This window comes from Cricetulus griseus, chromosome 8 (assembly GCF_003668045.3).
Source record: "Cricetulus griseus strain 17A/GY chromosome 8, alternate assembly CriGri-PICRH-1.0, whole genome shotgun sequence".
NCBI lineage: Eukaryota > Metazoa > Chordata > Mammalia > Rodentia > Cricetidae > Cricetulus > Cricetulus griseus.
The window spans coordinates 9,423,247-9,436,224 of record NC_048601.1 but is presented as its reverse complement, the minus strand read 5'-3'; the positions used below and the strand labels follow the sequence as shown (position 1 = coordinate 9,436,224).

General features: G+C 39.7%; 1 protein-coding gene across 3 annotated transcripts in view; it reads left to right on the top strand.

The window, feature by feature from the left end:
- The window catches only part of Pik3c2g (phosphatidylinositol-4-phosphate 3-kinase catalytic subunit type 2 gamma), a 302,408-nt gene that overhangs the window by 70,758 nt on the left and 218,672 nt on the right, over nucleotides 1–12,978 (top strand). For all 3 annotated transcript variants that reach the window (XM_035448879.1, XM_027429943.2, XM_035448878.1), the window contains 2 exons: nucleotides 5,376–5,490; nucleotides 8,419–8,549. In XM_035448879.1, coding sequence (XP_035304770.1) covers nucleotides 5,376–5,490; nucleotides 8,419–8,549 — 246 coding nt within the window. The remainder of the gene's footprint in view (nucleotides 1–5,375; nucleotides 5,491–8,418; nucleotides 8,550–12,978) is intronic.

The following is a 12,978-nucleotide window of genomic DNA, read 5'->3' as shown; positions in this document are numbered from 1 at the left end:
AACATCCTAAAAAGCACAGAACTGAGTTCAGATATTCTCCCAGAATTAACAGCCTTTGCAAAGTCAACTGTTTATTTAATCAATAATTCTTGAGAATTATTCACGAATACAATATAAAATAAAGTCAGCTACTGATTGCCTATACTTTTGAGGGTACATATCTCCAGAAACATTGATGTGTTTATTTTTTTAACACAAGAAGCTGGCTTGAGGGTCAGATGACAAGATCAGGAACCTTCAAAGATCAGAACTTGTGTTGTTATAATACTATTAGCACAAGGCACATTTCTACAGATACTGTCTTAGAAAACCTTGGTGTTATGGAAGAGTGAAAAGTAATCCTTTTCCAGTTTTCAGTTCCAACGTTCAGTCATTATAGACAAATTTTATCAAACCAACCAGATCAAACTTTAAATCCAAACTTTGGATTATTTCTGATCTGGACCCTGTGTGTGTGCATCTGTTTATGTGTATAAGTATGTGTTTACATGTGTGTGTAAATTGTGTGTATGTGTCTCTGTGTATGTATGTCTCTATGTATATATGTTTACATGTATGTGTCTCTCTGTATACATGTGAGTTTGTGTGTCTTATATTTATGTGTGTGTCCTGTGTATAAATTCATGTGTTTCTCTGTATGTACATGTCTGTGGCTGGGTTTGGGTTTTGATACCCTAGCCCATCTCCATGTGTGTTTTGAAGACAAGGAATATATTCACCTCTGTACTGTCTGCCATCTTAAGTACTACAACAATAGAGGTTTGTTTACTCAAAAAATTAATCCCTGCAAATATGTTTTAACTCTCTACAAAAATACAGGTTAGCTCTAGGAGGAATATCTGCTGCTGTTAGGAGACATTTCAAGTATCTGACCTGAGCACTTAGAGAATCCATGACTGTCTGTAAGAGCCACCTCACAGGTATCCTTCTACCTGTGATAAGGTTTCTTTGCAGTTTCATCCACAGAATTTCAGATGTAACATTTTCAGCATTTTGTGAGGTCACATTTCCAGTTATTAACTGAAAAGAGCATTCTCTGCATTTGGTTCTTTTCAAAAGCTTGCCACATGTAGGGGTGCCAGGATGAATGCTGGCCTTGTGTGGACACGAATCACTTACAGCTTTTTTCAGGGAATGGTCTTCCAGTGTGGGAGTCTATGGGAGGCAATTATCTGGGACTGATGCAAGGGAATGATTTTGCAAGGAAAAGTATGTAAAGCAGTGATGATGAGGCATCAGGAAACACAATAGGTTTCTATGATTATTTCAACAAGCATTTGCAAATATATTCCCAGGAGACTGTTTCTCATCAAAACCAGAAAAAAAAATCTCCATCTCTCCTGGGATAAACAACGGAGAGAAATCTAGTGTTCTAAGACATCAGAAATCCATCAGGTGTGGCTGTTGGGACACAGCCACAAATTCCATTTTGCACCTCACTACAATTTGCAGAGATTCTTATTCAATTTATTCCCTGTAGATATTTCCAGATCACAGAAAAGTAGTATCTTGCTTTCATTTTCACTCACAGGATGACCCTTGCCCATAAACATTTGATATTGAATCTCTTTTTATAGCTTGAATTGCCCCTCACCAGCTGTGTGCAGCTGTAATGACCACTTATATTGATATTGTTTCCAACATACACATGACCTCAGAATAGCTTCCTGGAGGTATTCTGTCTCTTCAGGGTCTCCACAAGTGGGCTTTTGAAAAACCAATGGTGATTAAGCTCGTATATACCTATGAGGGATTCATTAGTTAATGTCTACACATAAAAACAAGCTTTGACATTTGCAAGCATCAAAACCACTCACATTCAGTTTTATAAAGGAAAATACCTCAAATCCAAAGGAAAGATTTGGTGGATACAATCATTTAACCTTCTTCTGCAGACAAGATTGTCCCTGTATCTTTATTCACAGTGGGTGAGTGCCTCTCCTACTGCAGCAAGGACAAGTTTCTTTCAGCACAATCATGTCCAAGAGCTCCAGTCTCAATTTAAGTTCAAAATTAAACAGTGTAATTGCTATTTAGATTTTTTTGTAGAAGCTTCTTTGCCAAAGAGATTTCCTACCTTGCCTAAACAATAACATTTTCTTGAATGATATAATAGAAACAAATCCCAGGTATCCCCCAAAGATTCTAAGTCATTTTATTTTTATTTTATTTTATTTTGAAAGAAACAGTATTTTCAAGACTCCTGGGGTGTGTTAAAGTCTTAAAAATAAAAATCTTTTGCAAAGTTTCAAACATGACCCAAAATCAGTCTTAATCTCCAAACAATATTATTCCTAGGGCAATTGCCTGAGCTGTTAATGCCTGCCTCCTCATTTCAACTCTGTTTCAGAGTTAAGTAGTAAACAGCAGTTGTGACATTCAAGCTCATTGGTTTTTGTCTGGTCCACAAGAGACCCTCAGTCCAGTTGCCACCCTCGGGACTAAGATCTGTGGAATGGTGGTCTGACGTTAGTCATCAAGCAGTTTAAAAATAGAACAAAACCAGAATTCAGGGCTGAGTCCTTGTCTTAGCTTTTTCTGTCTTTAACTGCCTACCTTTCTGCTTTGAGATGCCACACCCTCCTCCATGAATGTACTGTAAAAATGCCCTCACCCTACACAGGCTCTGATCTCATCATTACAAGGGCTCTCCTTTTAGCTATGAACCCAAGACCTATTAGGCTCTCAAAGGGTTTCATCAAATCAAGTTCTCTGGTCCATCTGACCTCCCAGTGACATAATCCTCTGTATACCCTGGCTCCAGATGCTGGGAAGTGATGCAAAGACTTCTGATCATTAAACTCTATAATCATCATTTTGTTTCAGGGTGATGGAATCATAATCCAGTTTGTCTGTCCTTCTCAATGCAGCAAATTTGGGGTTGAACTTTTTAATCACTGAACTGAACATTAATCAAGTTTAAAATACCTTAAGAATAGGGCAGGACAAATACCCCAAACACCATACACCAAAGTGGAGTCAAATTTCTAAACATGTCATTTCTTTTCAAGACCTCAAAGCATAGGAGTTACGGATACTGCAGGTATGCTCAGTAGTGGGAGTTTGTGGCCATGTGGCCAGGTCTAGGTAGTGTCTCTCCACCGCCCTTCTGAAAGCCTCGTCTACTTCCAGAGGAGCCACAACATGGTGAGAACTTTTTAAAAAACGTTGATTTTGTCCAATAAATTCCAAGAAGCTTAGTTAATAAAGGCTGGCTGATTCAGGCAAGTTCCAGACATACTAATACAAAGCATAATGTATGTAGGCTGCCTTTGTGACATTTGTGTGTGTGTGTGTGTGTGTGTGTGTGTGTGTGTGTGTGTGTGTGTGTACCTGTGCATTACAGACTAATAAATATTTTCACCTTTCTATCTTATTATATTTTATTTTATATCTATGGATATTTTGAATGCATGTATGTCTGTGTACCCCTTGAGTACCTGGGCTCCATAGAGCCCAGAAAGGGTATTGAGTCCCCTAGAACTGGAGTTACAGATGGATCTGAAACACTAATTTTTAAAAAGCAGCTTTTTCCAAATGGATCGATATAACAACATACTCAGTGACTAGTCAGGTCTAATTCCTAGTGCTCTCATGGTAAGTGGAATTCAAGGGAAAGCTCCCACCCCCACCGCGTCTCCTGAAGCCACCAATACTCTCAGATCTGTTTTTTATTCCTCACTGCTGCTGATCATTCCTGACATGTTATTTATTCCAAAGTCTATGGATGCTCTGCTTGTCGTACCTGGTACAGTCTATTATCTGAAAATAAGCTCCCTAATGCTAAGCAAAACAATCCCCTCCACAACAATGCCACACATTTGTTTTCTTGGACCCTCAAATGGCCTGAAAGTTTGTATACCATTATCTTCCACTGTTCATCTCGCCTTCATAGTCTTTATGCCCTGCTTCCTGAGCTCTGCATGCCGTACTCCTACAGCAAGCCTTCTGACTTCATTCTGCATCCTGTGCCCGAGAGCAGAGGCTGGGGAGACTCTTACAATACAATCTAGCGAAGGGCAGAAAGAACAGACATAGTTGGATTCTTTCTTGATAGATAGAAACCAGCTCAGACACATCAGATTTGTTTTGCTTCCAATGTGGCCAAGACATAACAATACAGTAAAATCACAAATACAACACATTCTGAAATGCAGTTGTAAAAATACAACTAACTTCTCATGAGCTCCACCCTGCAATTAATGAGGGCAAAACCTTTCCCCTTACAGCCAAGTACTGGCTGGTTGAAATATGAAATATCTTTTGGATAAAAATGCCTAGTCACTTAGCTTCCTAGCAAGATGAAAATGCAAACGGGGTTCAACAGGAAAGGAAAACCTACAAAGATCCTGCAGCCTGCTAGCTCTGGCCCCCAGCCCACAGTCACCTTTAAAGCTAGTAGCTGCTTATTCTATCAGAAGCTGGTGGCTAATGGAGCTCCTTAGGGATCTCCCAGTGTAGCCAGAGGTACAGGATTGGCCTGTGTAGGGTTATCTCAGCCACCACAGAACCACCTGAGGTTCTCTGTCAATTCCTAGTAGACCCTGAATTGGATGGTACCAAAAAGATGATTTATCTTAAGCTTACATTTAGTTTTGTTAATTAACCTATTTTCTTATTTGGCATATTGAAATCAAAGACTATTCTTAGCTAACAGTTGGAATAGGGTACCAATATTCTGATTTGTGTACACAGATACCACTTAATTCTTTTGTGTAAGGATTTAGATGTTATTGCAGCCATTGGAAACATTTGTGTTTTCCTCCCTGGTTTAAGCATTTCCTGTATGCTCTTTCATCTACTATGATAATTTACAACTGATTTTTAAGGATTCTGAACACAAATAATCTTTCTATTTATATATAAAGGAACATTTCCCTTGTGAAGTCCTACAAGTATTTTGATTCTGCAGCTCATATGCTGTGCTAATTTAAATCTTGTCTTCCTATAAATTTAGAATCTTTAAATGCCCAAGGAATTTAGTTACTCCATGGAGAGGCAGAAAAAAAACTCTCTGAGGAGCTACTGTTCTTCCTAAGTTCAAGCACCTGTAAGCCCAGAATGCAAATCCAAGATGCCTAATTCCACTTAGTCATCACCACTGATGGTAGTCACTGATACATGCTCCTGCTACGAACTACTGTAAAAACAGACACACATGGAAAAACAAGGTGTATATGAAAACACCCTTGTATTTGACATGGTAGAGTGAGCTTTTTAATCAGTGTCGGACTTGTGGGATATTCTATTTCTCTCCTAGCTACTGAATGAAGTCACAGAAATAGCTGCTGCTTTCCATCCCATAATGAGCATGTGCAGACAGGCATAGTTTTCCTCTTAAAGTGACTTCTGTCTGTATGTGTTATCTTTTGCAGAAAGTCTATGCTGGGGTCTAGGCTATTCAGCATGATATTCCAGAGTGAGCCTCCCATAGAAATGATAGCTCCTGGAGTATGGGATGGGAGCCAGCCTTCCCCACTGACCCTACAGGTAAGTGTCAAGCTATGAGATTAAAGTACACACAGAAAATGCAGGTTGTTAAGCAATGTGGTGGCCAGTTACAGAAACACTTTCTTCCAGGCTGACACATTATACATGTTACCTTCCTCCAGCCTAGATCTGGGTGTCTTCTGTATCTTTTGTTTTATGCCCAGCACTCTTCAAGCAGTTTTTCTGCCCGCTTATATAACAGCAATTCAATGCATGTCTTCATCATCTTGAAGGATGGCAGAGAAGTCTTGCTATCAACACTCTTCTTAAATGTGTCCGATTCTTTCTATTGTCTAAAAAAGTCATTGCTATATATTATTAACCCAGTACCTTACAGCTGCTTTCGCATTGTCACACATCACTAAAGTATCTTTAGTGCACCTTTCTTCAATGACTGTATTGGAAGAGGGTAACAGCAAACAAAATCCATTTTTGTACCTTTTTGTCTTTAAACATCTCTACTCTCTGTGATTTGTGATGGTGAAGGAAAAGTGTTCAATGGCTTCATCTTGGTTCATGCTTCCCCAGCACCTCATTTTCTTATGTCTGGGGTCCATCTAGCCATGTTTACTAGAGATCAGCAACACAGATACAGTACTATGTAGAGATTCGGGGGCATGGACTTTCCATCTTTATGGGAGCTGGGTGGCATCCTCCAGAACATAGTTTCTCCATCTGGGTAGCATTTCAGACTGGGTGCTTCTTGTGGTTCCATCTCTGTGCACGGCAGGATGCTGAGCAGATCTCTGTGCACGGCAGGATGCTGAACAGCGTCACTGATTTCTATCCGGTAGAAATATCCACTCGCCAATTCTGGAGGTCAAAAATGTCTCCATATGTTGTCAAATGTACTCTGGGGACAAAATTGCCTTCTACTTATCATCATGTTGGAGATGACACTCAGAGTTCCAGTTCAAATGTATGGGGGTAAGGGGTGTAAGGGATAGCGTTTAGAAATATGCACAAAAAGATGTTGAAGATGGAAAAGAATGAATTCTATAAAAAAAATGTGACTTCACTTTAAGGCAGAGAAAGCTCTTCCAGGAACCACTGAGTAACATTTTTAACACCAGCTTGATGCCAAGAAGTAGGTGAGTCACTGTAGACCTAGGTGTGTCAAGTCTAGATGATGACTGACAGGCACATGCTATGTTGTAACAGGACACAAAGAGACATTTCAATCCAATAAGGAAATCTACTGTAAACTTCATAAATATTCTCATGCTTGGCAAGTAGGAATTAGCATATTTTAGTTTTAAAGTGCCCCCTTTTTGATAAAGTGAATAGCTGTTGCTGAAGAACCAGTATCGATATCTTTAAAGGCCCTAATTTAAGAATCTGAAGCACCATGTCAGGCTTTCTGCTATGTTCTAGGGTAAGAAACTGATTTGAGATGGAATTTTAGGGGTTGACTCTGCTGCTAAAGAACTTGTTTGAGGACTGATATTCCTTACCAGAACCCACATGAAAAATGGCTGCCTCCGTGTCATAAGCTTGTAATCTGGGGTGCTAAGAAGGCAGATCCTTGGGACTTCGGTGGCCAATCTGTCTAACTGAATTAGCGGGTTCCAGGTTAGTGGCAGATCTAGTCTCAAAATAACTGCTGGGTGGTGCCCGAGAAATGATGCATGAGCTTGTATGCCAGCCTCCATAAGCATACACACGTGAACCCTCACATGCATGAACCCACACACACAAGATTAGGAGGTGGTAAAATAAATTAAAAGCAGGTCCTCGAATTAGAGTTATGTCAGGGAATAGGTACTCGTCAGAGGAAAAGACATCTGCCTGGCAGTGGGGGAAACACAGACCATAGTCTCATCTCTCTAACAGAAAACACTAAGACATTAAATAAGTCTTTAGCCTCCTGTTTTCACCTCTGTGCATCCAAAGAATGTCCACCATCAGGCCTTCTCTTTGGATTGTCCTTACAATGTGAATGGTAAATGCCACAGGGCAGCCACCCAATTATGACAGGGGTGTGATGAGTCACCAAGAATTGTTCCGGTGGGGGGAATAACTTATCAGATCCCAAGACTGGTGAAGTGAGCAGAAGCAGCAGACAAAGGGAAGTGGGTGCTAATTCAGAGTGGAAATGGACAGGCAGGTTATTGCTTGCCTTTTGGGGGGGGTGTGCTCCTCATCTTCTTGCTTGCACTTGCATGTGATTCATTTGAATGATGTTATCAGGGTGTGTGCTCCTGTGCAGGAGCATATATGTGCGCATGCGTGTAAAGGTCAGGGGTCAACCTTGGAGCATGTTTCTCAGCAGCCACTCACCTTGACTGTTGAGAGATGGTTTCTCACTACCCTGGACCTCACCAATTGGGCTAGGCTGGCAGCCAGTGTGCACCCCTGTCCCAGAGAGCTGCCTATTTCTGTCTCCCCAGCCCTGCCAAGCACACACACCACATCCCAAGAGAAAGCATATTTGCCTTCCCGAGACTGACTTCTTTAGCTTCGTGTGAGAATCTCAAGTTTCACCCAGCTTCCTGAGAAGAATGCATTATACTTATGCCTCACTGTGTACTGCAGCTCTTGCTGGTGACGAAGCTAGGAAACCAGCACGGGGCTAACATTTAGGTTCTCTTCCCTTTATAACAGACACCGAAAGGTGAAGTGTAGAAAGAAAAAGATCTTAAAATCCCATGGAGGAGAAACATATTCAACTTCATGGAAAGTTCATAGACGGTTGTCTTACTCCCCGATACCACAGATAACTACCCAAGGCAATGTGTGCTGAATTGTTAAAACACCAACTCCAAGCTCTAATGATTCTTTCAAAAATTATGTGAAAACAATAAAAAGCACAAAAATAGAAATTACCACTTTTTTCATTTCTACAAATCTCTAGTAGATACGATGAAATTATAAGTGTACTTGAATGTTATAATGTTTAGTACGTGGAAAATCACTTCTTTGTTTCAGATAGATTTCCCAGCGGCCGGGTGGGAATACGTGAAACCGGATTCTGAGGAGAACAGAACTGACGTTGAAGAACCACCAAGAGAGTGTCTAAAACACATCGCCAGACTCTCCCAGAAGCAGACTCCCTTGTTGTGAGTGAGCCAGGCCTGAGAATGGCTTTCTCTGTTCTCTTGCTCTAATCAGCCGCAGTGCAGGCACTCTTGTCTCCTGAGAGTGTTCCTGTAGTCCCGTGCAGTCTTCTCTCATCCTGAGCCTTGGATGCTAGACCATCAGTTAATGTGTACAAACTAAAGTGGTTTTGCCTCATCTACAAAAATGTTTGATGGGTTTTTGCAACTTTACCTTTAGATTAAGGAACAGTATGGCATTAGAAACAATTCAATTCAAAGTACTAAAGACAGACAGATTAGGTAGACAGCATCACATCCCAGAGAAAAACATTGCTCAGCTATCATTCAGTAAATTCTAGGAAGCTGTTTTAGAAAGCAGGGAAATTGGAATTTAATTACCATGGCAGATATTTAAAAGAACAGAAATAAATCATCTCTAATAAACACTAAGTAATTTAGTAAGGAATTCTTATATTGGGTTAACCAGCAATTCTCTAACTAAAGCAAAAATCACTTGTTGGAACTGCAAGATAATTAGTGGCATTTATGCTTGCCGCCTGGTAATATCTGAGTGACAGATCATCATCTGTGCTTATTCAGAATAAGGTATAGGCACAAACTCATACATGCATCAGTATATACTCAAACATAGCTTGGACCGCACTGTGATAACACAGAAAACCTTATGTCAAGAAAAAAATCACTTAAACAGAGGAGTTATATTTTTTGTGTGATCCTTGTAAATACAAGTTTAAGGATGGGTTAAAGAATCAGTAAAAACAATAGCCCACAAAGCAAACAGGGAGTTAAGGTGGTTTTCTAGGCAAGACTTTGGGATTTTTACAAGATGGGAACAGTGCATTTTGGGAGCAGTGACTAGATTTGGGAGAAACATAGACTCACAGTTCAAAATACAGGACAGTGATTGGAATCTGGAAATGTGTCACCTGAGAAGCCAAAGGATTCAGGATAAGTCAATGGAGAAGGCCAGATTTTAAGGGCAGGCAGTAGAGTCATTTTCTGAAGGAGCCCAAATGAATGCCCAGTTCAGCCATGGTCAGTGTTGAGTCCTGCTTTGGTTTCAGCCCACAGCACTATTGGTTTCATTTGCTTCAAACATAAAGGTGAAGTAAATCACCTTCACAGGCTTCCCCTATGGTGATCCTTCTCCTACCCTGAGACTCTGACTGGGTGTTTAGTTTTCTGAATTACCCTTTCTTAAATTCTTTACATGATTAAATCAGGTTGCCCTTTCAAGTTGTCACTCAAATGCCATCTATCACAAGGGGCCTTCCTGACCACTCACCTAATGAAACACCTTCTGTGACCATACTTATTATTCTGTCACCATCAGCCTCATTCATACATTTAATTCTTCTCACTCACTGTCAGGAGCCAGGAGAACAAGGAATTATCAATCCTGGTTTTGTTGTGTTTTACTTATTGCTGTTTCTAATCCTAGCCACTGTTTTCCTACATAACATGTGTGACCCATAAATGCTGAGGCATCCATATAAAGCGCCTGCCCTGCAAAGCTGCCTTTAGGACTTAAAGAGGAGGGAAGAGTCCCATGGTCCGCAAAACACAAATACTGAAAGCTCTTTTCATGTCATTGCCATCTTCACCATGAGAAGCTGCTTTACTCCGTCTTACTAAAAAACACTGAGCTCTACATTTAAAAAGTGTGCAACATAAGAACATGGCTCAATGTGCCACTCTAACAAGAGATTTTAAAATAAAAGAGGTGATGGCATCACAAAATTTTAAACATCTTTATACAAAAAGATCAAACCCAGCAAATTCTGACTAGATATAGTCATTTAAATCGCAGGAGTTTGTGTTTTTAGTTAACCCCCAAGTGTTTGGTATTTTTTTTTAATTTTAATGTTTTGGAATTAGAACTTTTGTTTTGAGAATTTAAACATGTACAAAGAAATCGGATCATTTCCACCTCTTCCAGCTCTCTCCAAGCTCCCTAACATGTTCTCCTCCCAGTGTGTGTGTGTGTGTGTGTGTGTGTGTGTGTGTGTGTGTGTGTGTGTGTGTGTGACCCACTAAGTCTTATCAGTGCTGCCCATGTGAACATGAACACGGGACCATATACTAGAGCCCTGGAAAGCTCTCAGTCGCTGCAGTCTCAGAAAGGAATGATTCAGACCCCAGTAAGAATGCACTGCTAATTGATCCTCACTCAGTGGGGTGTGGTGTGGAATCTCTTCCATCAGTGCTGAGATTTTCACCAGATTGAACTTGTGTGGGTCCTGAGCATTAATCATGGCTGCTTTGAGCTCAGGAGTGCAACATCCATATGATGTGCAGAAAACAGCATTTCACAATGTGGCACCTCATCCTTAATTCTCACGTGCTTTAGTCTCCTCTCTCTGGTGTTCCCTGAGTCAGGTGGTGGCAGGAGATCAGACTCATTCAGGACTGAACAATCACTCTCTTTCTGAGTTCAGCTCTGAGCACCCATGTATGTGTCAGGGTGCTCACAACTACAAATACCTCTAGCTCCAGGAAATCCAAATCCCTCTTCTGGTTCCCATGAGCACACACACACACACACACACACACAAACACCATAGACTCACATAAAATTCATTAATTTAAAGACATACGTGTTAACAGTTAATTAACTATCCCAATTGAATTCTACTTGTCTTTCTGCTTCAGATTATGTTTATGTTAATTGTATACATTAAAGAAGCAACAATTCCTTCTGTTTCACTTAAATATAATTATTCATGTGCAGCACAGACTCACTCTGGACTGTAGGAACAGATGGATCACAGCCTTCAGTGTGTGGAGTTTCCAAATAACATTTAGTTTGGTGACTTAAATCACTTAATGTTTTATCATTTGCTTGCTGAGTTAATTATCCCTTCTTTCAAATTAGCCACATGTAATCAGAGTCGGGAAATTCAGATTCAAGATCCATTGCAAAGTTTCTTATGATGTTTGTAAAAACAGGAAGGAAAGTAGTAACTTCATGTCAACCATGTGCCCTATAAGGGAAGCTGAAGGATAAAATATCTAAGAAAAATTCATTTTGAAATTAGTGGATATGTCTGCTTCAGCGTGACTTGTACCTGGGACCAGATGGTTCCTGGGGACTTACAGAATTTTACCACAAGCAAAATTCACAGGATGCTACTTTCGTTTTCATACATGAATTCCTTTAAGCTTTGAGATGAAGAATTTTTTAAAAAGAATAGTGTGTAGTCTGGTTATTTTAACAGAAAAGGGTGGAGATCAGAGCTTCATGATAATAACATAGCCAGAAACTTCAGAACACATTGCCAGAAGAAAGATAGGCAGGCTGGGACATCTGCACTGGAGCATTTAGTTACTATTTATAACCAGGCATCCTTCCATGCCCTGCAAGGAGATACAAAATTAATGTAGACTTTAGAAGTTGAGAAAAACTGAAGAACAGAAATTCTGACCACAAAGACATACCAGATTTTGATAAACGAAACAAAAAAGTGCACACCAACAGAAACTATCGAGTGTCTATAGATATGTGCTATTCTAAACGTGACTTAATATATTATAAAAGGAAATTTCAAATTTCAAAAGGATCAGACTGCCTTGCCTGCAATTAACACTTCAACTGAACACATCGATTCCTGCAATACCAAAGAAATGAGGATGTTCTCAGCAGTGTAGTATTCCTAATGTCTAATGGTTGTTAACTAGAAAATGTCATTGGATATTATCTAGCATGCAATCAATTTATAAGAAGATAATTGATTATCAGGAAAATATAGCTGCAGGCTACATTGGAGTAATAGTTAATGTAAATAATTTCAGAGATTTAAGAAGCAGGCAATGATTTCAATAGAGCAGCACTAAGAAAAAATAGGAAAAGTTTACAAATTCAATTTTTTAAAATTATTCCACACATATAAATAGTAGAAAGAACTGGGAAATTAAGTTAGGAACTTCCATTCTATAGTTTCATGTACATTCAGAAATTAATATAAAAAATGACAATGACTTTAAAATAGGGAAAGCAGCAGAATCCATCGTAGAACACATGACATGGAGCATGTGAGAGCATTGGCTGCAAATGGCTCCTCCTTCTGAGTAGAAGACAACTAAGAATAGTAGGGAAGCAGAAGATGAAAACTAAGATGGATCTTCTAAATGTGAAGTGTAGGATCAAAAGGCTTTCTTAGAATGAATATTAGGACACACACACACACACACACAGAGAGAGAGAGAGAGAGAGGGAGGGAGAGAGAGAGAGAGATGCAGAGAGAGATAAGCAGAGAGAGAGAACAGACAGATGGATAGATGGAGACGAACAGAGTTTGACCTAAGTATAAAGCTGTTTATCCAAAACATTAATTCAGATCTAAATATGAAAGACCTTCTAGGAAAATATGTCCAAACATTTATATAACAAAACTGTTGTTTCAGTGTTGGTAAAAATACAAATGCACCT